This window comes from Asterias amurensis, chromosome 6 (genome assembly GCF_032118995.1).
Source record: "Asterias amurensis chromosome 6, ASM3211899v1".
In the NCBI taxonomy this organism is placed as follows: Eukaryota; Metazoa; Echinodermata; class Asteroidea; order Forcipulatida; family Asteriidae; genus Asterias; species Asterias amurensis.
In genome coordinates, this window is record NC_092653.1 from 14,347,473 (window position 1) to 14,370,972 (window position 23,500).

A 23,500-nucleotide genomic window follows, 5' to 3' on the forward strand; every position below is an offset into this window, starting at 1 on the left:
AATTGAAAACATAGCCATTAACTAGTCAGACAAAACAGGAACTTTATAAGATGGAAACGAAAGTATGTGTAAAACAGCATAATCAAATACAGTGAGGGAATAAGAAAGATATAAAGAATCCAATCGAACCCGCAAAATGTTGAGGGTGGAAAGATTATACTTTGGATATATACAAGTAATAAAAAACAGTTATTAAAATAATGCAAGAGTATGATAGCCAACAAAAATTACTTTAAAATGACTTAACAGTTTTGCTATGCCAACGTAACCATTAAACCCTTTGGGGCCCCAAGTTGTACAAATACCAACGCAGAAAAGGGTTTTGTTCCGTTTTCTATACACATTGAGTTTTTCGGCAGAAACAGGACGTAGAGGGAAAATCCAGAAAAGGGTTCAGTGAGCCTTGAGCTCAATATTTTTCTGTTCAATTTCATTTTGTGTGTTTCGATCTGCACCAGGGCCAGGAGAAAATGAGTACAATGGTGTGTGTCAACTCCTGGTACGGCACGGCTCGCAGAACATGATCAACTAGTGAGAGAGAGATCATAAACACTCTCGGTTTGGTAGTCACTCAGACAACTCGCCACTTCAAACTTATCGTGGATTCTGGTCAAATTGCTCATACCACAGCAGTAACAGGCTTATGTTTTTAGTTTAAATGTTCAGAAGCACTGCATGGTTTACTGATAGTAAAACTAGTGCCAGAATGGTTGTGTCAGCGAAAGTCTTTCGCAGCCCGGTGGGGTGGGTGCTCGGAGCGTTGCTTTGCCTTCAGTTACACGCAGTAAACTGCACATGGCCATGGGATGATGACAGCACAACCTATGCGCCGCAAGTGGGTAAGTGTACGCTGTACAACAGTGTTGAAAGCATATATTTTGTACACACGCTTTTTACATTATAACCTCAGACAGACAGGTGTCAAAATAGTAAGCATGTTAATCAACGTGGTTAACAAGTGGTTACAACAACATTTTGTGTTTATACCGTGCCAGTGTTTTTTTAGAGTGTAGCTTTCACAAATTCTGAGATGGAAATAACAGTTTTACAAATGAACAAAATTATTCGCAAAATGCAGCCTTACCCATCTCAACACACACACAGCCACACCAAACGCAAAGCAACACTCGACAAAATCTCTGCTGCGCAACATTTCTCGATTAAAGAGTCAATGGACACTATTAGTAATTACTCAAAATAAATGTTATCATAAAGAAAAATGCTTGATGGCGAGAAATAGGGAGCTTTTGTAGTATAAAACACTGTGAGAAAGGACTCCCTCTGAAGCAACGTAGTTTTTGAGAAAGAGGGAATTTCTCACTCAAAATTTAATATTCAAAGACTTCAGTGCTGAAGCCATTTTTATGCATCTGATCTGAAAGCACACAAATTTGTGCAACATTTTTGTATGTTTATTTGTTTATTTTTTTATTCATTATTCTCTTGCAACTGCGATGACCAAACAAGCCAAATTGTTCAGAGGAATGTTATTTTATACATTTTTGGATACACAAAATGAGAATACTGGTCTTCTTGACAATGATTTACCGAAGGTGTCCACTGTACAGTACCTTTAAGCCTTTTATTAAAGAGCCAATAAAGGATGATATCAAAATGTCAACTATTACCTTTTTATGGCCAAATAGACATCGCAGATACCGGTTACTAACCATTTTACTCTCAAAATTTGCATTTAGTAATAAATAACTCGAGTCAAAAATGCACCCGGCCGCGCGGCTTTTTCAGCCGAGAGTCAAAAACGGCTTATCTATTATAATCACCTGGACGCCAGTGACGATTTTCCCCTTTTGGTTTTGAACACAGTTCTCCAGCTTTGGCATTTCCACACCAAATAGCCGCCACTGACGTCACAATTCCTTTGTCGCGCGGGCTTGTTTGACCCCACGTTTTTTAGAAATTTTGCTTGGAGCGTTCTGGAGAAAAAACATTGTTACCATGTTTAACGTGAGGTAAGAGACTCGTTATATTTTTTATGTTTCCTGGATGGACTGCAGCTGTTAGAAAAATGTATATATTATTTTGAGATCATCCTTTATTGGCTGTTTAACAAAACCCCACGAAACCTATTGCCGTGTCTGTGGCAGCGCGTTAATGTATACGAAGAAGTTGAAAAATCGTAATCTAATAATTTGGTAAAGATTTGAGTTAGGTGTCTTTCTTTACAATGTACAAAATGTCCATGTCGTGAAAAAATAACAATTAAACAAACACTGAATCCTGAAAATGGCTCATGCAACAGGTAGTGTCTATAGGAGAAGTGTAAAAGGCGCGAAAACTACACGGTTGAGTTTAAAAATGTGTCACCAGCGGCAAGGTTGTTTTGGTAGTTTTTCAGTACAAGTACGTACTCATCCTATGTTTACTTTCAAATACATCTATAAGTGTAATGTATATAATTTTTGTATGCTCTCATGTCAAGACAAAAAATTGTGTAAATTGTTGAGAAAGACACTCAAGTTGATTACAAAAATTAACACAGACAACGGGTTTTCCAATGCTTTCCTAGTAAACACAAAATGATTTTGCTGCCAATGGCGGCGCAGCCATGGCAACGTGCATCATTTGCGCCAGGCTGTACTAATATCACTAATTGGGGTGATAAGGTCACTCTATTATGCATAGCTCGCAATTCAAATACCACACTGTTTTTACAAAGGCCGTGGTTTTATTAAAGGATGTGGGTACTTTTTTGTAACACAAAACACATTGTCCGTAGATTTACATTAAATTTACACCGTTTGAAGTTAATGAGGGTAAAAAGCGTACCTTAAAATATAAGATGCTTAGGTGCTGTGTAGTTTTTGAGAAATGAGTAAAGAAATGTCATAAAAATACCTTTTGGCACGCTAAAATAATGTTCGTCTCATGATCACTGAGACGAAAATCATTATTCCATGACATTGTTTTACTCATTTCTCAAAAACTACTGCACCTCAGCAGGTAATATTTTCAGGGAAGCTTTCTACTATCATTATCTTCAAACTATGTAAGTTTAATGTAAATCTGTGGACATTGTGTTTTTGGCCATACAAAAAGTACATAGACCCTTTGAAGGTATATGGACACAACTGGTAATGACTCAAAAGAAATGTTGTTACTTAAAACTTTCTAGGAAACGAGCAATGCAGAGCTGTTGTAGTGAGAAACGGCTCCCTCGTAACGTTGTTTTCTAGAAGGGGGTAATTTCTCACTAAAATTAAAAAAAAAAAAAAAAACTTCAGGCCTGAACTCCCCTTTTGGCATCTGTAAGCGCACAAACTTATAATAATATAATTTATTGAACTTGTGCAATATTGCTTTTTTAAATTTTCTTTGGAATTCAATTTTCTTGCGAATTCGATGACCAAAAGAGCCAAAATTTTCAGAGGTTTGTTAACTCTATGTATGTTTTTCTTTGCATACGAAAAAGCACATGAGCTATATAAATAGGCTTCAAGTTGTATATCATTTAATTTCAATAATAAATAATAGCGAAAAACACACAACTAAAACGTATCCATAAAATAACAAATCTGTTAAATTTGGCTCAATTACTCATCGTAGTTGCAAGAGAGAATAAAAGACACAATTGTTGAGGCACAAACTGTGTGTACTTTCAGATGCCTAAAACACTTCAGGCCTGAATTCTTTTGATATTTTGAGTGAGAAATTACCTGTGTCTCAGAAACAATATTTACTGAACAAATTATGCCGTCCAAAGTGTAATTTTACACTTTTGGTTTGCCTACTTTAATAGAGGCAGCTGCAGCTGTTTATATCATTGCCCGTTATCACCGACGTTTTCAAGCTTCATCTTCTTTGATTTATTACAAATAGAGTCCAATGCCTGTAGTGCTACCCTGAATCTTGGAGTCCGTGAATCGACCGTAAGGGTGGTAGTTTAAACTGTCATTTGAAGGCGAAGTGACTAATTTTGTTTTCTCTCCCTAATATCTGATTTTAGAGCCCATTCCACCAGACCCGTGTGTCTTTGGTTACTGTCAGAACGGTGGAACTTGCCACAACGTACACGGGACTCCAGTGTGTTTCTGCCCGAGCTACTACGCTGGCCAAAACTGCCGTGAGTATTATCTTTTGTAAATCACTGTACAAGTTATTTTACATTGACTATTTTGAATGGTCCCTTAGAATCCGTAAAGGAAAAGCAACAATTAATTCTGACACAGTAGCTACACAGCCTTATTTTTTTCCACAATAATTGTAAAAGTTTGCGTAAATATCTGAATAATTATAGTTTCGTAGCACAGTAGGCCTACTCGGTTTCTTTTTTTTGAAATGGTTTATGTATACTATTATTACAACAACCCTGTAAAAATGAAACAAATTGCAGTTACAACAAACATGTGAAAATGAAACAAATTGAAAATACAACAAGCCTGTGAAAAAATTTATTTCAGTAAAGGTTGTAAGGGTTTTTGAGATTTGTGTGGTTTTTGTATGTGTAAAGCGCCTCTAATTTAAAGTGTCCTAAATTACACCTGTCCTGCGAGAGCAATCGCACATCTTCCCTTAAAGCGCCCCAACCAAAAGCCGCAAAGGCCTCACCTTGGCTCATTCGACTCGAAAGGTTTTGGTATGAAACTGTTCTTAAAGGCAGTGGACACTATTGGTAATTACTCAAAATAATTATTAGCATTAAACCTTTCTTGGTGACAAGTAATGGGGAGAGGTTGGTGGTATGAAACATGGTGAAAACAGCTCCCTCTAAAGTGCCATAGTTTTCGAGAAAGAAGTAATTATCCACGAATTTGATTTCGAGACCTCGGAATTAGAACTTGAGGTCTTGAAATCAACCATCTAATTACGCACACAACTTCGTGTGACAAGGGTGTTTTTTTCTTTCATTATTATCTCGCAAGTTCGATGACCGATTGAGCTCAAATTTTCAAAGGTTTGTTATTATATGCATATGTTGAGATTCACCAACTGTGAAGGCTAGTCTTCGACAATTACCAACAGTGTCCACTGCCTTTAAACCGTTCGATTCGTTTAAGGCTATACAATTGTTCATGTGTATAATCAAACTAACATTATTTCAATTGGCCATCGCGTTTTTGACATTGTTGCCAGAAATTTGGAGCGAATATGTCCTTGCAAAGAGAATATCCCGATCTTTAAGCACTACACAATCTGAAATAACGCTTCTCAGATTAACATTTTCGGAAGTAAACATTTTTTTTTAGAATAATTCGCTAAAACTATCACAAGCTGCACGTTGTAGGCTTCTAACCGAAAGTAATGCCTTTAGTTTCAAGACAACCAAAGGAAAAAAACCTTCCCTATAATGATATCCTGGTTACAATGTGTTAAGGTTGAATAAAAACGCTCGTTAAAAATAAAATAAAAAATAAGGCATACTACTTTAAAGCCATTGGACCCTTTCGGTAAACACTATTGTCCAAGGCCCACACTTTGTGTACCACAACTTCTATATCAAATAACAAACCTGTGAAAATTTAGGCTCAATCGGTCATCGGAGTCTGGAGAAAATAACGGGAAAACCCACCCGTGTATCCGCGCGTTTCGCCGTGTCATGACATGTGTTAAAAAATAAATCCGTAATTCTCGCTATCGAGAATTGATATTGTTTTACTGTTTTGTCAAAAAGTAAAGCATTTCATGGATTAATATTTCAAGGGAAGTCTTTCACTACTACCTTCTGTAAACCCTGTAAGTTATTTGTAAATATGTGAGCTTTTTTTTTTCTGTACCGAAAGGGTCCAATGGCTTTAAACAATAAAACTAACAGTAAAATTTACGGGGGGTCCAGTAAACCCCAGATTGCCACAACATCGGTCTGCTCGCTGGTTAAAATCCCCCTTCATTCACCAAGCGGGTTTTATGTGCCCCCCACCCCCCCCCCCCCCCGTACTTTGGCAACTTACATTCATTTGTCGCATAATACACTTTGTGCAAGCGCTAACTGGTGAATGAGATGCCTTAAACGGTTTAGCTAATAGCGATCAAACTTGATCGTCTCAGCGTAGAATTTGACGGCTAAAAATACAAGCGAGCCATGAATTAAATTGGGTCATGGGTGTGGCCGTGACCGTCAAAGTGCTCTAGCGCCCTCTAGTGGTGGTGAAAATAATACTGCAGTCTTTCGACCGTGATGAGGGACTGACAGCAGCAACGCTGGGTGGCGATGTGCTCTTGTTGATTTATGGCTGACTGGCTCCGTGTAAAAAAAAACAATAGTCTTAAGATAAGTTTAGAACAAAGCTCTTCTGACATGATTAAGAAACGTTCAATTTAACTTGTTGTTTGCCTATACCATATGGAGGTAGTTGACCACGGGGAGCCTGCGGCAGTCGGAAACACAACCCATGTGACCACTTACAGGCTGTTACGTCACTAAACTGGTTCACAGACGCCTCCTTTTGTTTGTACACGGCTTTGGCAGGGCACCAGCCTAACTGCAAAAAATTGGCACACTTTCATTTTCTGTCGATGTTGTCTGCTTCACTCTCCACCACAATGCCGGATATAAGAACACAGGACATGCAAAAAAAGTTCTTTTTCTTTAAAAGTTCCAATGTTTCTCATAGCGGATTGTGACCGGATGTTCCCTATTCTCGGAAGGTTATTATCGGTAAGGTTTACATTATTTTCGAGGCAATTCGGTTCTCTTTATTATACCGTGAATAAGTTTAACCATAGAGTAAGGACAAAATTTCTTTTTGTCCTTACTCTATGGTTTAACCGTTTAATTGTTGTGGTTGGTAAGGAAATGCGAAGTGCATTCTCTGACTTTTTAATGTTAGCAATTGTGACTTCCACACCACACTCCAGGTTTGTTTAAAATATACATTAAATGCCACAGTAAATGTTTTTGTGTATAGCATTATATAATAAAAATATAATAAAACAAGAGTTTGACAGTCTGATGATCACATTAATTTATTAGTCATTAAAAATATTCAGCAAATTACAGTAAAAAGTCATGGGGCTCTGATCTGTCCTGATAGGTGTGGCAGGTGGTGTCTGCATTATTAAAAAATTTCTTATGGTTACAGAGAGAGTGCCATAACAGGCCCGCCAGAGCACATTTTTTCCAATGGGTGTATGGTGGATTTTCCAGAGAATAGACGAAGCCAATAAGCGGGCCCCAGAAGGTTTTTGGTCCTAGATACTCTAGCCCCTGTCGTGCATTCCGAGCCATTATTCCCAGCCATTACATTAGAAAATTAGGGGTGCTTTAGCTTGCACCCCCGTTTTTTGGTAGGGGTGCTGCAGCACCCACCTAGCACCCCCCGCTTTCGCGGGCCTGTGCCATAACTGTTTACATAGCCCCATAAATGGGTCCAATCCACTCTGCCGTACTTTTGGCCCCATCACTATTTTTATTGATATCAATTTCTGTTGCTTTTTTGTCTGCAAAGATCTCCATCATGAAACTTACAGATCTATAATAATGCTATTATCACTGAAGTTGTAGACATCAGCCCTATGGTACTTCAATTGCAACAATTGCAGGAACCCGACTATTTATGGGAACATTCGTAATTGTTTGCGCTTCGGGTGAGGAAATGGTATGGACGTGTGGCTAAGTCAGCTAGCCTTGGCCACACAAGTGGGGCTAGATAAATAAGCAAAAGAAATTGATATCAATGGTGCCGGTTGGATCGGAACATTATGGGGCTAGTGTTTACAAGACAGATTGTATTTCATTTTACTGCATGCATTGCTCCAAAACCAAGTAGTATATTGTCGTAGTATTGATTGCTTATTGAGTTGCGAAAACTGTTTTATTTTTTTCAACTACGCTATTAATCGTGCCTCCACTACCAAAGGCAAAATAGTCGTCACACAACTCGGTTCATCATGCTGTCATGAATATAAAGAAATGGTCGCGACTTCCAGCTTGTGAACCATTTGTGTTGCATGCTCAATGCTCATACAGTTTCGGTACTTATATTCACGACAACATAATTTACTTAAGAGAACCACAATCAGACATCATATTTTGTGCCCAATTATTCCTAATGTCTATTTTCCATTGCAGAATACTACGATGTCTGTACCAGTAACCCATGTCTTAATGATGGCCACTGCTCTCTGATTGAGTACACTAATCCCCCATCATGGCGTTGTGGTTGCAGAGAGGGTTTTACTGGTTCATCATGCGAAACAGGTAAGCACCATTATAGCCATGCAACATGGCTCAAATTGTACACTGGATCGCAGGACTGATGCCACTTGCCAGAGTTGTTTTGACTGGCATGTCCAACAGTTGTTTTGAATACAAATATCCCCCTCATCTTTTCTAGTCTTTAAATTAAAAAACTATTATGTTAAATGTTGACTGATAAAATAACAACTTATCTTTCATTTCTGTTGGGTATGAAAGTGATTATGACATGATATTTGTTTAGTTCTTGTTCAGTTAAAAGCTTTTTAAAAGCATTTTAATTGTGACAAACCGTAATAACACAAAACCGTGAACGGTTGTACTTTTTTATGTGACACTCACAAACTTGACACCTTTCTAGCATCACAATGGTCATGTGAATTTGAGTATGTTTAAACTTGTTGTAAGGCTTTAATACCGCCTGGCTACGTTTTATTTAAACACAAGGCCTTTATCATCAGGGAGGGCCCAATTTCTAGAGTCTTAGGAACAGCATGCTTACAGCCTTAAGTTAAACTATGTGCTACGCAGTTCATTCCCAGTTGACGCACTCATTCTCCAGCATGTCCAACCCAACTGGGTTGGCTCTTCCACAAAATAAAGGGATGCCACCATTCTACAGAACCAGCCGTAGGGGTTCAACAAACAGAAGGAAACCATACTCAATGCTACTCATATGTATGGTTCTATGTATTTGTATGTTGTACGTGTACCTCGTTGCAGATCTTTTGTAGTCAAACTTCTTATAATCAGTCCTGTTAAAATAACCAAACAAACAAATAACTACCGATAGTGTAACGTTTAGAAAAAGTATTGTAAATTTTGAGTTGCTATAGAGGCCTCATGTCTTAGTGAAGTCACCATTAACAACATTTGGGTTGATTTTTTTTTTCACAGCGGCAACCACACAGTCATATTGTGCCCGTATTTCTTGCTCAAACGGAGGAACCTGTTACCATGATGACACTACAATTGAAGGAATTTACTGCCTTTGCACTGAACGATTTCATGGAACCTTCTGTGGTATGGAAAACTTAAACTTAATTTTGTACATAATTACAGTTATTAATGTAGGCCTATGAAGGGGCACTTCAATTTTCCTTTGGCATGTCTGGGGACTTGGGACATTTTTATAAAGAAAATTGGAATTTGTATTTGAAATTTGCAAAGGGCACCACAGCAATTGATGTTGGTGCTATTAGTTTTTCCAGGCCTGTTTACTACTAGTTTCATTCACAATAATATAAGCTGCTCACACAAAGTTAGGAAACTTTTTGTAATCAAGTACGTATATAATATGTTTATATTTATTACTCTCTTTGTATAATGTTAAATTATCAATGCAAAGCTGAAGTGTTCTTCTTTAAAATGATACCACATTTGTAATGATTTACTTGTTGCTGCGTTTGGCTACATAGTGTTGTTTAAGCCTGGGCGACTAGTGTCATTAGTTAGTCGAGTTGGACCACTCAACTACTTGGTTAATCGTGCCGACACAGTTACAACATAAATAGTCGCGACTACCTGTTTGGTTCACCAATTATTGGGCTATTCATGCACAAATCCATAATTTACCTTCAAAACACAATCAGATGTCTGATAGATATCTGCAGATATTCATGCTGGAAGGATTGAAGAATCAGTGACACAATCCTTCAATACTTCCAGCATGAGTATTGCGCCTGTGGCAAGTTACACACTTAAGGCTGCAAAGCATCTTAGTTGCGACTAGTGTCAAAGTGGCAACTTTTTGTGGCACGACTTGTCAAAAAGTAAATTTCACTGGTCCCCCAGGCCTGGTGCTGATTACCAGAATTTAACAATAGTGTTTCTGCCCTTCGTTAGAGAATGCCCACCCGTGTAACAACATCGTCTGTCTAAATGGTGGTGTATGTGATGCTGACCATGGTGACCCAGTCTGCCTTTGCCCCACAGGGTACTGGGGAACAAACTGCGAAGCAAGTAAGTAAATCTCACACTAACTTTTCATGGGATTTTGTTTAACTCTTGCTTGTAAAGACACTGGGGTGGATTTCACAAAGAGTTAAGAGTAGTCTTATCTCGAGTTAGGATGAGTACCTTGTCTACATTGAAGTCTTCTGGTGTATCCCAACTTATGCATAATTTAACAAATCTGTGTTAAATTTGTAAGCAATTGGTTAATGAAGTTGCAAGAGAATAATATAAAAAAAAATGTTGGCACAATTTTGTGTGCTTTCAGATCAGATGCCTAAAAAAAGGCTTCAGACCTGAAGCCTTTTTAAATATATCTGAGACGGTGAGAAACAACCTCTTTATAAAAAAACTACATTACTAGCGGGAGCAGTTTCTCACAAGTTTGATACTATCAACAGCTCTTCATTGCTTGTTACCAAGTAGGTTTTGATGCTTTAACAGTTATTTTGAGTAATTATTACCAATAGTGTCCAAATTGCCTTTAAACATGTTAAAGATCATTAGTTTGCGTTGACCGCTGCTTTGAAGTCAGTGCCTGCTTTTTTTGTTGATCTTTTAGCTACTCCTGATGACATATGCAGTTACTACAACCCCTGTCAGAACGGGGGATCGTGCTACACCAACTTAGAAACTGTGTACTGCATTTGCCTAGGAGATTATGTGGGTGACAGCTGCGAGACTTGTAAGTATATACATGTAGTTGTATCGACCTTTGCGTACAAATCTTCGCTCTAATGCAGATCCATTTCGCCTTACTTTTCCCATGACTCACAGTAAGGCGGGAGATCGAACATTCACTGTTTCAGCAGCTAAAGAGTGGAATGAACTTCCCTCCTATATTAAATCTGCTGAAACAGTGAATGTGTTTAAGAAGATTCTCAAAACATACCTCTTTCCTAATTGATTTTTTTTTCTATTGTTGTTTGTTTGTATTATGTTTAGTATATTGCTCTTTGTAAACGCTGTGATATGGTTTTACCATGAATAGCGTACCTAAATGCATAACAATAATGTAGGCAGGGAACAGTAACATAAAAGTGACATGGCATTTTGGCTGGCTACGACACAATATTCTGGTTTAAGAATAACTTTTATTGTGCCATGGGATTTGTTGTGCTCAAGCAGCTCGACATTGGACCCTGTTGTGTTTTAAGAACTTGTAATGAACAAATGTTAGATATAAGTCACTTTACCATAATTAAGGTTTATTGTTCCTGTATTCTTACGGTTATTTTATTGTCGGTGACTTGACCGGCACCCCTGAACAAAGATACTACAACACAAGGGCTTAGTTTGTAAAGCCCTGCATTTTAATCCAGAGGTTGTTAGTTGAGATCCTGCTCTAATCAAAATGTGATAGCTTATCCCAAAATTATTTACCCAGTCAGTTTCCTTGTGCTTTATTATTTGATTTATACATTTATTTATGCTTTTTGTTATGGCAGATCAACCCAATGGGCAATCATGCGGTTCTAGGGATCCATGTCAAAATGGTGCTACGTGTGTAATACTCGCAGGTGATGGGGGTGATTCCAACGTGTTTTGTCAATGCACTTACGGATGGACTGGACCCAGCTGCAGTATTTGTAAGATATTCATACATTCAGATTTGTTGGTTTACTCTGGATTTGTGTTTATCGTAGTGGTTGTGTGGTCTAGCACCAGAATATATATCATGTCATGATCATATCAAACATTTTGTTCCTGGAAGAGTCGGCCGGTCGTCATATGAAACTGTTAGAGTTATAAGAACTAACAGGTCATCAGGTCATGGGGGGATATAAAGCCTTTGAGCTTCCCCTTTTCTCTGGAGTTCCCATACCATCATCATTGAGGTCATGCTCCAGCATAATTTCAGCATATCAGAATGAAAGAGAAAGCTAAAAACACATTGGGGAATAGGTTTTATTTTGTTATTAAAGTTTTTTTATATTTTATTATGATGACTTTCTTGAGCATTTATTATTGATATGAGCGCCCAATAAATGTACATCATTATTATTATTATTTCTTTCTGGCTGATTGACCAGGGACAGTGTAACAGGTTTGTCAAGATTTTATCAAAAGTGTTGATGGATGTGAGTGTTTTTTTTTTCCACAGCCTCTACTCCCTGTGGTATATACACCTGTTTAAATGGTGGGATATGCCGTCAATTATACTATGGAGTAACCACCTGCGATTGTGTTCCAGGATGGACTGGTCTGGATTGTTCACAACCTGACGGTGAGTCTCAGAGTTTGGTCATCAATTTTTAAAGTAAATAATTTGTCACCTTGGTTGCAGGCCTTGCAATCACACTAAGCTTTTACTGCTGATTTCAGAACGACTAGAATAAGTTTTGATTTTTTAGTTGCTGGATCACAGCTTCTTGATTTATGTAATTCATAATGATAGATGTCAAACCAATGTAGTATGAGAGAGATTGGGTGTTGCCAGCTTGGTGTTTATATCTCCTTTGGGAGTTTGCTGAGTTCCTTTGATGAGAAGATCATCTACGTGTAAATAAAACAACCAAATAAAAACAAAACAGTGCCTATAGTGCCATTCCAACAAAAGGCATGATCATATAGTGCTTTATAAAATGAAATCCTTTACGAAAAATTAGCACAATTTAATCTACAAGAATACAATATCTTCTCTTGGATTTTTTTGATATAAACTTCTGGTTCGTTGTAAAACAATTGGGAATTGTGTTTCGTGAAAAATAAGTACCTCGCTTGGAGGTTTCAAATATGCCTTACATACAAGACAACCCTCCTCGTCAAAACTTTGAATTATAAAAAAAGAAAAACTGTGTCTTTTGCAAGTGCAAGATCATTGCTTTCCAGACTTCTCTGCACATGCCATTTATTTTATACTTAGGGTGCACTGTATTAGCTAGCTGAAAAATAAAAGTACATCTGTTATATAAGCAATGACTGTTGATTCTAGTTACATTAGATGAATTTCCATGAAGAAATCTTTCCCACATGTTGGGTATATCAGTAATAATGGTGTTTATTTATTTGTTTTCTATGTAGCTGACACCAGTGCTTGTGCCACAATGGACTGTAACAATGGCCACTGTCAAGAAATATTTGGAACTGGTTTTTGTATCTGTGATCATGGATGGCAGGGAGAGGACTGTGAAACAGGTGTGTTTGAAATTTTCATTATCAATATATTTTTTACCGCATGAGGGCGCTCTCAAAAATATTTGTATCACTTCCTGGGGGTGTATTTATTCACACCCAAAACAGTTATTCATTTAACATTTTCACGATTCATACTGGGGGAGAGTCATCAATAAAGATAAAGACCAGCAGTGGGTTTTGCAAAACTTAACGCAGCTGCGTAAGTCGACTTGCGCAAGTTTGGCCATATCTGTTTGGCAAGTGGACTTAACGCAGTTGCGTAAAGTTTTGTGAAATCAGCTGCAGATGGAGCTTTTTAAGACTAGCTGGCTTCTGCGTGCTGGGTGGCTAGCTCATGTACATTGTATTACTTGGAACGCAATTTATACATGTAGCTATTAGTAATAACGCGTAATCTATTTCGAAACGCGCGTTCACACAACCCAACGCGCACAAAAAAGATTTCTTTAACTTAGTTTTAGAAAATATATTTAAAAACCTTGAATTTTAAGTTGTTTTTCAGCAATCTGGATTTACCTGGGCAGGCTGCAATGCTACCACAAAGGATCCTCAAAAGTTGTTCATTAATTGTATATCGGAGTAAAATAGCATGCTCAAAAACTTTTTGTTAGGGAGGGACATGAGTCATAGGGCACGGTATTTTGGTTTTATAATCTTTTTTTTTTTTCTGTAGACTTTTTTTCAGACTTTCAGGATCCATGTTCATCATCTCCATGCAGAAACTATGGGTCTTGTATTAGTTTCATCGGTACATACGTCTGTTTCTGTCTCCCTGGCTTCCATGGTGATAACTGTGCCCTTGGTAAGTTTATGTTGATAATACCGGGGGAAACCAAAAGCTGAACATAAATTATTTGTTCAATTACACTGGTGCAGATTAAGCACTGTACACCCAGTACTTTCTTGAGTTCTTAGAAGAAAAAGTAGGCACCTATACTGGTACAAGTACTGAGCATCACACTGCTTAAAGGAACACGTTGCCTTGGATCGGATGAGTTGGTCTATGAAAAGCGTTTTGAAACCGTTTCTTATGAAATGCATGGTTAGAAAGATGTTTTAAAAGTAGAATATAATGATCCACACAAGTATCAGTCAAAATTGCACGGTTTTCATTTTACGTCGCGAACTAACACATTCGGCCATTTATGAGAGTCAAAGTTTTGACTCCCATAAATGGCCGACCATGTTTGTCGATGAGGTAAAACGAAAACCACGCAATTTCGAGGCATATTTGTGTAGATCATTGTATTCTACTTTTACAACATCTTTCTAACCATATTCGATTTTATAACAAGCGGTGCCAGGACGCTTTTCAAAGACCAACTCGACCGATCCAAGGCAACGTGTTCCTTTAAAGACTTTGGACACTATCGGTAATTGTCAAAGACTAGTCTTCACTGTTGGTGTATCTCAACATATGCATAAAATAACAAACTTGTGGAAATTTGAGCTCAATCGGTCGTCGAAGTTGCGAGATATTAATGAAAGAAAAAAAACACCCTTGTCGCACCATGGTCACCTGAAGTTATGTGCTTTCAGATGCTTGATTTCGAGACCTGAAACTCTAAATCTGAGGTCTCGAAATCAAGTTCGTGGAAAATTAATTCTTTCTTGAAAACAACGTCACTTCAGAGGGAGTTATTTCTCACAATGTTTTATAATATCAACCTCTTCCCCATTACTCGTAATCAAGAAAGGTTTTATGATAATAATTATTGTGAGTAATTACCAATAGTGTCCACTGCCTTTAATATACATTGTATGTATTAAAACAATATTTTTCATTGAATGATTGATTGATTGATTAATTTGTTTATTGCTCAAGTATTCAATAGAAATTGGCTTGGATCTCCTGCACTAAAAGACATTAAAATACAGAAAATATTGTACAAAATTAAGTGATACTCTTTATGAGACATGAAAAAATAATGATTTATACAAGTCAATTGCCAACTATAAAGCTACTATGCATCAGTGATATGTAGAATCTGAACACATGAGTGTGTCTTGCATTTATGTTTTATTATACTTCCAGAATTCAATATGGTTTGTTAGTGTCAGTGCTAGGCCTGGGCGAATTATTCGAATATCCGGTTAATGGCGAATAGGTTTTCCTATCCGTAACCGCGAATGCCTTTTTTTTCTTAACCGGATATCCGCATAGGGCGCAAATACCTCTGTACAAACCGGATAATTCTGTAATAACAACCGAGTAACCGGATATTCTTTAACTATCCGAATATCCGCGGACGTCGGGCGACAACGGATATAAATGTTACTTTTGAATCCTTATGAAACTTCTGTTAAGACAGCATAAAACAGTATAAATTAAGTATTTAACTATGCTCACCTCCGTGAAGAGTTAAAACAATGACATTTCTGACGTAATTTGTCCAAAGATTACACAAGTTTTCCTTCACGTAGAGTCAATCACGATCAGAAGAAAAAGCAAATCGCCATCTTTAAATTAGATCCGGTCATTTTTATGAATGAACCGAGTGACACTGTCTAAAACTAATATCAATCCGCCCATAAGATCTCATTCACAAACGAACAGCGCCCTCTATTAGCAAAAAAATAATATTTTTTAAATATTTTTTTTAAATAGCGCCCTCTCGTGGCGAAAAAAATTATTCGAGTATCCGGTTAATTTCGGATAGTTGGCCAGCGGTATCCGAATAACAAAATTTCACTATTCGCCCAGCACTAGTCAGTGCAATAGCAATACAATAGCAATAACAATTTGTTTGTATTCATTTTGGTTTTTAACCCGTAAACACCAGTGTGTGTTAATAGCACTGTATACTCGATACTTTCCCCAGTTCCGTTGAAATAAAAACAGACAGGTGTCTTAACATCTAGTTGGTATATGACACTGCTCTGGAAATTCAGGGGTCGTGGATTCAACACCCACCCATGTATTATGCCTGTGATTTCTTTTCACAGAACTCAGGAAAGTACTGAGTATACAGTGCTATCACACATATCTTTGCATTAATACAATTTTAAAAACAGTGTTTCACTGAGAGGACCTTTCCCTGGGGTAAATAATAAATAAATAAATTAAAATAAAATTGGTTTATATGTGGGTAAAAAAACAAAATAAAATTATCCCTGATGCAAATTTAACATCTTTTAATTTTTTTGGTACTTTTTGTTTCTTTAGAAACGGCCACATCGTGTGCGAGTTACATCTGCCAAAATGGCGGCAACTGTACAGAGATATCGGGTGTACCGTACTGTTACTGTGCTCCGGGATGGTATGGGCTCAACTGTGAGATCGGTAGTAAACCACACCCATCATTAAAATTGTTTTGCAATAACTAGTGTTTTCTTCAATTGTTTTTCCTTGAAGTGAAATTATTGATCACCATTGCACGCACGCCACACACCGCAACTGTGCCACACTCACCATTTGGTTAGTCAATAGGTTAACATGTAAGCGCTGCGTCGCCTAAAATGTGCACTTCACTGAATAATGCACAGTGACTTGACCACTACAATGCAGCATCCAAGATATTCTCTATTATAGGATATCATGTTTAAAGGGTCTATGTAACTATTTTATGACAAAAAACACAATGTCCACTAATTTACACTAAACAGTTTGAAGATAGTTAAAATGGTAGTAGAAAGCTTCCCTGAAAATATTAGGTGCTGAGGTGCTGTAGTTTTGGGGAAATGAGTAAAACAATGTCATGAAAATAATTTTCGTCTCATGAGATGAAAATTATTTTAATCATTTACAAACGTATTTTCATGACATTGTTTTACTAATTTCTCAAAAACTACAGCACCTCAGTAAGTAATATTTGAAGGGAAGCTTTCCACTATCATTATCTTCACACCCTGTAAGTTTAATGTAAATCTATGGACATTTTGAAAAGTTACATAGACCCTTTAAACAATGTGCATTTTGCACAGTGTTTCCAACATCAAAGAGAGCTAGGAGCCGGAGTTTGAGCCCAAGACGGGGTTGGATCAACAGCCCTTGCTTGCTATTGTTACAGAGCCCAAAGTACATGTAGTCTTCAGTTCTCAACATATGCATAACTTGTTAACTGTATGTAAAAAAAATTAGGTGGCACACCAAAGTGAAAGCTCTTTAAACATGAAGAACATTTCTGAACACAACGAGGAAGGACAAAACACCAGTTCTGAAGATTTTTACAGGTTTTTTTTGGTGAAAGGTATAATTAACAGGTTGGTGCCTAGCCGCTGTTATGGACCTAACTTATTTGGCTGCAACCCAGCAACCATAACTCACAATGAAGACTAGGTCGAGACACAGTTCCTTTAAGCTTTTGCCTTAATCATGTTTTCAATTAATTTTCCAAATAAAAGTGTAACTATACTGCTATTGTTTTCTCTTGATAGCGGATCCACTCGATCCCTGCTTACTGGACCATCCATGTCAGAATGGAGGGTCATGTGAGTCACTGAATGGTTTAGTCATTTGTACCTGCCAGGGTAACTTCTTTGGTGAGCACTGCGAAAATGAAAGTGAGTACAATGTTTCAAATTTTTTGTATAATAATGATAATAATAAAATTTCTTGTATAGCGCATTTCTCACTAAACATATCTCACTGCTCCCTTTGGAGTATACAGCCTTGAGCTGCCATCGCGCTCAAGTTGCTTTTGCAAGCATAATATCGACCTTTTCCTACGCAGGTACAAATTGATACCCCTTGCCCTTGGTAAAGAGAAGAAATTATAGTGATGGCCCTCGGTCAAGTGTCATGACCGGGATTCAAACCCACACTCAGTGACTCAATAACCACCAGAACTTGAATTTGATGCCCTAACCACTCGCCCATGCCTTGTATTGTATTGTAGAAGAAGGTGATCCATTATGAGAACATCTCATTTAGAATATACCTACAACGAAACAGATCCTGTTATAATTTCAACCAATAAACTCATTATATGTACACGAATAAAAACCTCTGCTCTTCACTGGTATTTTAAAGGTAAACATGATGCTAAGTGTGTCGTAGAAAGTTGAAAGCTGTACAAAAGTTTACAAAATTTTCAATTTCTAGTTCTTTACCGAGCAGAATCTGTAAGAAAGGACATAAATGACAATGAGCAATTAGAGTCAAAGTGTCTGCTCATTAAGGACTAGAGTTGGGACGATTCAAAACCCCATTGTGTTATAATTCTGACACACAACTTGAACTTTGTGCATTAGACTGCTGGGCCTTGACACACTGAGCTAGAGTTTGCTATCTTGAATGTCTTTTACAGTTTTTCGATAATGGGTCAATTGAAGTCACGCTCATATGTACATCGTGCTTTTAAAGCGTAAAGCCAGTGGACACTATTGGTAAATGTCAACGACCAGTCTTCTCACTTGCTGTATCTCAACATATGCATAAAATAACAAACCTGTGAAAATTTGAGCTCAATCGGTCATCGGAGCTGCGAGATAACTATGAAAGAAATAAACACTCTTGTCACACGAAGTTGTGTGCTTTCAGATGCTTGATTTCGAGACCTCAAGTTTTAAACTTGAGGTCTTGAAATCAAATTCGTGGAAAATTACTTCTTTCTCGAAAACTACTCCACTTCAGAGGGAGCGGCTTCTCACAATGTTTTATACTACCAACCTCTCCCCATTACTCGTTACCAAGTAGGGTTTGATGCTTATAATTATTTTGAGTAATACCAAAAGTGTCCACTGCCTTTAACTAGTTTAACTCATGGCTATTTCTTTCAACTTATTCGTCTATGCCACCCGCTCATTATACGACAAAACACGCCTTCATGTCACCAAAACTAAGTAACGCATAGGAGATCATGCTTTTCAAGCCGCTGCTCCCCGGCTCTGGAATTCCCTTCCCCGTAACATCTGGGAAGCCAACACATTGGAGCTGTTCAAAAATAGACTCAAAACTCATTTTATTCGTTTAATCCTACCATTTTGTTTTTGCCTGATACTATTTTTTTTGTCTTTGCCATTGCATTGTTTGTTTGTATGTAAATTGTGCTCCGATCTTTGTGAGGCGCTATATAAATGCTAACATTATTATTATATTATTATTATTAATGATGATCCGTGCTAATTTTTTTAATTTTTTTTTTCAGTTCCAGCAAGTCATGTATGCGAAATTTGGTATCTGAACCCTTGCGAAAATGGGGCAACTTGTGATCGGCTTGATGATGGTGGTTACTTATGCATTTGCAGCCCAGATTGGTATGGCATTAACTGTACACAATGTAAGTAAACACTCTGTGTTGTGCTTGGTAATTATGTTCAAATTGTGTGTGTGTTGTGTACCATGTTTAATCACATTTGTATCAATGCAAAAAATAGTTAATGGCCTAACATTTTGACCCTAGCAGAGTCTTTCTCGAAGGCGAAATGATAACACAACAAACATGCTTTTTTGTATGTGTGCTATCTGACTCTCTCTCATTATTTATGTATTACCACTCCACTGCTTATGTAATTGAAAAGGGTTGAAATGTCAGCCATTTACTCCATTTTGCAGTTTAAACCATTTACAGGTCTCTGCAAGCTAATGTTTCTAGTTTTGTATCAATATTACACTTATAGTTTCCATACTAAACAGTAGGCCTACACGTACATATAAATATATGACTATGTTTATGTAACCTAATCTTTCTCCGGGTCTGGTCCTTCCCTATGGAGCAAAGCTCATCAAGAAGACTTAATACAAACATGTACCGCTCACTCAAGAACAAACTAAAAACTCATCTCTTGCATCTTCTGTTTATTTGTTTATGCCTTCATTCACATTTCAGTCTAGTAAATGAAAAATCGTTATGCTAGGAGTGTCGCTTTGTTTTGTTAACTCAGACTTTTGTTAAATGGATCTGTGCCTGGAATGTCACTTTGTGACAGACTGATGAGGCAATGCGTATAAACATGTATGCCCGAAGGCTATGATTCGTTTCTGAAAGGGCAAGGGCACCAAGGCATTTTCTCCTTCCTAAACGGGGGAATTCCTCCCATGAGGAAACTGTAAATTGTTACTGTATTATTTCAAGGGCACTAAGACAGCGACCAGGGGGCAAGGAAGCAATCGCTTTTGTAGCCTCCGTAGGGTATCACCAGGCCTGCGTTATGCCATTATTATTATTAACCCCCAATGCATAGGCTCCAATGCCTGTTTTGAGAAAGGTTGGTGAAGTTTTGTTCAGTTGTTATTCACCCCATATGAGTAAGACCTTTTGTGTATTACCCAAGGATTTAAGATTTAGTGAATTTCAAGTGAAAACCTTGGGTAAATAAATGAAAATATATATATATTTTGTTTTATCAATTCACATTTTTGTAAAAAGAAAATAAAACAAATCTTCTGATTGTGTGTTTTTTTTTTTTTTTTTGGCTGAACTTCCACATTGGTATAAATAGTAATTATCATGCTGCAGCGTTAACATGAAAATGGGAAGAAAGTTTTCATAATATTCAAAACTGTTTTGAGTTCATAAAACGGAAGGAAAGTTGCCTATACAAAATGGTCATGTTGTATAACTATTCCTAAATTATCATTCCACTAATTATTTCAATATAATTTTGTGTTGCATTCTTACAGCCTTTTCACCCTGTGGATCAGCACCATGTTTGAATGGTGGTCAATGCTTCTGGAGACACACCGATGTTTACGAGTGTCAATGTCCATATGGCTTTTTTGGAGATCAGTGTGAAAATACAAGTAAGATAAACATACTTTTTAGCTAAATGTTTAGATAATAGTGTTAAGATAAGAAATTGAAATTAAAAGGTCTATTGCAGGGTAACAGAAAAAGTGAGGAAAAACTGGTCAGAAATCGACCTCAAATTTCACCACAGCACATCTAGAATCAAACCTTGTTCCCATACAAAGTGGGCTCCCGAACGCCATGCCTTAAATATTGGCACTTTGCGCTGGCATTAACTCAAAAATCAACTTCTCAGACGGGCCTGCGACCATTATTGTTGAGCTTCCTAAGGGCCTGGAAGTGTTTAAAAAAGATCAAATGCACCCTTCCTTTTTAACAGCTCTTAATTTTGCCTAACCCACTGTTTTCTCTTTCTCACCTTTTTTGACAGTCAACGCTTGTGACAGTGAACCTTGTCAGAATGATGGGATCTGCATATCCTCCACTAATTCTTCATTTTTCTGTATTTGTGCAACTGGCTGGAGTGGCTTGGCGTGTGAAAGTGGTAAGCATCACAACATAATATTTGCCATACTATTGATACATGTACTAGTATTTGTGAAAGAAATTGGTTAAAGGTCTTTGCTCCTCTGTTTAATTTCTTTATTTCATTTCTTGTTAATTTTGTGTCACACCTTCCTAATAATTTATAACCATGTTTGGTTATTCTTTTTACTCCTCTGAGTTTTCAAATTTTAAAAACAAGCAATGATGCAGCAAATTTTGTTTTGAAGAATGACCCTTTGAAGAATGACCCTTAGAATAAACCTGTTTTATTATCCTATTGCAGCAACTGGTGACGCATGTGATTCGCCAGGCTTCATTTGTTACAACGGGGGTACATGTAAATCCCTTTATGGTTTGACGTGTGTATGTGCTGATGGCTGGTCAGGACCTCAGTGTGAAACATGTAAGTAGTTTAAACTTTATTTGTTTTTTGTATTTTTTTTACACAAACCGTGGACAAGGGACTAGTTGTGACTGCCCACTGTTTACTATTTTATGAGGGAATATGAGAAGATTATAGCCCTACATAATTTTGAAAGTACTTTTGAGTTTTTCATGTGATAGTAAAGCTACAAACCTTAAAAAATATGTTATCCCTGTATCTTATTGAAACACATAAGTCCATTGTTTGCTGTTTTATGAGAACATTATTAATATAACCCTATTGAATTTCTAAAGTACTTTTAAAATGGACATTTTTGTAGTTTTTAAATATTAGATAACTGAAACCTTACCAAATATTTTATCTTTGGTCCCAAGTGGTTACTCGACTGTCGTGGTATCAAGCAGAAAGTCTCTTTTCAAGTTAATGCTTGATGATTATTTTGTGAGTGTTTTTGTAAGGGAGCGCTCCCTCTGTGAATAATTAAGAATTTCTGTTGCAACATTTCATGGGGCATTTGCATATAATTATTGTCTCCATGAAGTATTACAGTAGGTGTGCATTAGGCACTAAGTAAGGCTTCCACTCCTTGCACATGTGTTGAAAGGCACTGTCTGAAGACTCTGGGTTTGACATTGTAATGCCCTTTTGCCGAGTAGTTAGCTCATGACTCAATGCACTCCTTGTATTTTGTTGTTGCTAGTTCTAATGAAAATGCACAATTTAGTAAATTATTTAACTATTTGTCAACTAGCAGTTTCAGTTTTGAGAAAATTGTGTAAGTACATGTAGGTGGTCACATTTTCAATTCAGTCCATCAATCGAACTTTCAGAGCATGTCTTGCTAAAAATCCACAAAGGAGCTGTATTGCATAATACAGTGTACATGTATGACCAACATTACTGGAATAAGTGTTGGTACTATAGTGCCGGGCGAATAGTGAAATTTGGTATTCGGTATCCAAAATTAACCCGATATTCAAATATTTTTTCCCCCAGTACTTCGTGCTTATAATTGAACACGGGTCTAGTTGGTACATAGTGTACCAACAGACTGAAGTATTGCATGTTTGTCTAGCCAGGCCACCAATAATTTCCACTTAAAGCCATTGGACCCTTTCGGTACAGAAAAAAAAAAAAATCACAAATGTACAAATAACTTACAGGGTTTACAGACGGTAGTGGTGAAAGACTTCTCTTGAAATATTATTTCATGAAATTCTTTACTTTTTGAGAAAACAGTAAAACAATATCGATTCTCGATATCGAGAATTACGGATTTATTTTAAACACATCCATGACACGGCGAAATGTGCCGATACAAGGGTGGGTTTCCCCACTATTTTCTCCCGACTCCGATGACCGATTGAGCTTAAATTTCCACAGGTTTGTTATTTTATATAGAAGTTGTGATACACAAAGTGTGGGCCTTGGGCAATACTGTTTACCGAAAGGGTCCAATGGCTTTAAGGTCAATTTACATTGTAACAAATTAAAACAATGTTTCACAGGGTAGAAAGTATTGGTAAGCAAAACTTATTCAAGTCTTTTGTTAGCCAAGTACTCAAACAACAAATATTTATTTCACTACACAAATACTCGCCTGAGTCTTCTTTTAATTTAATATGCAAATACTTACATGATTCTGCTACTGATTACTTTTATGTACTAAATAACTTGAGAAAATAGAATTAGCTG

At 37.2% G+C, this 23,500-nt stretch overlaps 1 protein-coding gene across 2 annotated transcripts in view; it reads left to right on the forward strand.

Moving 5' to 3' along the window:
• Positions 1 to 484: 484 nt before the first annotated feature.
• LOC139938743 (uncharacterized) overlaps positions 485 to 23,500 on the forward strand; it is a 44,882-nt gene continuing 21,866 nt past the window's right edge. Inside the window, exons 1-16 of one of the 2 annotated variants that reach the window (XM_071934361.1) lie at positions 485 to 839; positions 3,965 to 4,081; positions 8,027 to 8,155; positions 9,050 to 9,175; positions 9,998 to 10,114; positions 10,668 to 10,790; positions 11,554 to 11,694; positions 12,210 to 12,332; positions 13,130 to 13,243; positions 13,917 to 14,045; positions 16,410 to 16,526; positions 17,621 to 17,746; positions 19,333 to 19,464; positions 20,808 to 20,927; positions 21,305 to 21,418; positions 21,704 to 21,823. In XM_071934361.1, coding sequence (XP_071790462.1) covers positions 659 to 839; positions 3,965 to 4,081; positions 8,027 to 8,155; positions 9,050 to 9,175; positions 9,998 to 10,114; positions 10,668 to 10,790; positions 11,554 to 11,694; positions 12,210 to 12,332; positions 13,130 to 13,243; positions 13,917 to 14,045; positions 16,410 to 16,526; positions 17,621 to 17,746; positions 19,333 to 19,464; positions 20,808 to 20,927; positions 21,305 to 21,418; positions 21,704 to 21,823 — 2,029 coding nt within the window. In that variant the 5' untranslated portion in view covers positions 485 to 658. The remainder of the gene's footprint in view (positions 840 to 3,964; positions 4,082 to 8,026; positions 8,156 to 9,049; positions 9,176 to 9,997; positions 10,115 to 10,667; positions 10,791 to 11,553; positions 11,695 to 12,209; positions 12,333 to 13,129; positions 13,244 to 13,916; positions 14,046 to 16,409; positions 16,527 to 17,620; positions 17,747 to 19,332; positions 19,465 to 20,807; positions 20,928 to 21,304; positions 21,419 to 21,703; positions 21,824 to 23,500) is intronic. The other variant, XM_071934362.1, reaches the window with a different exon arrangement.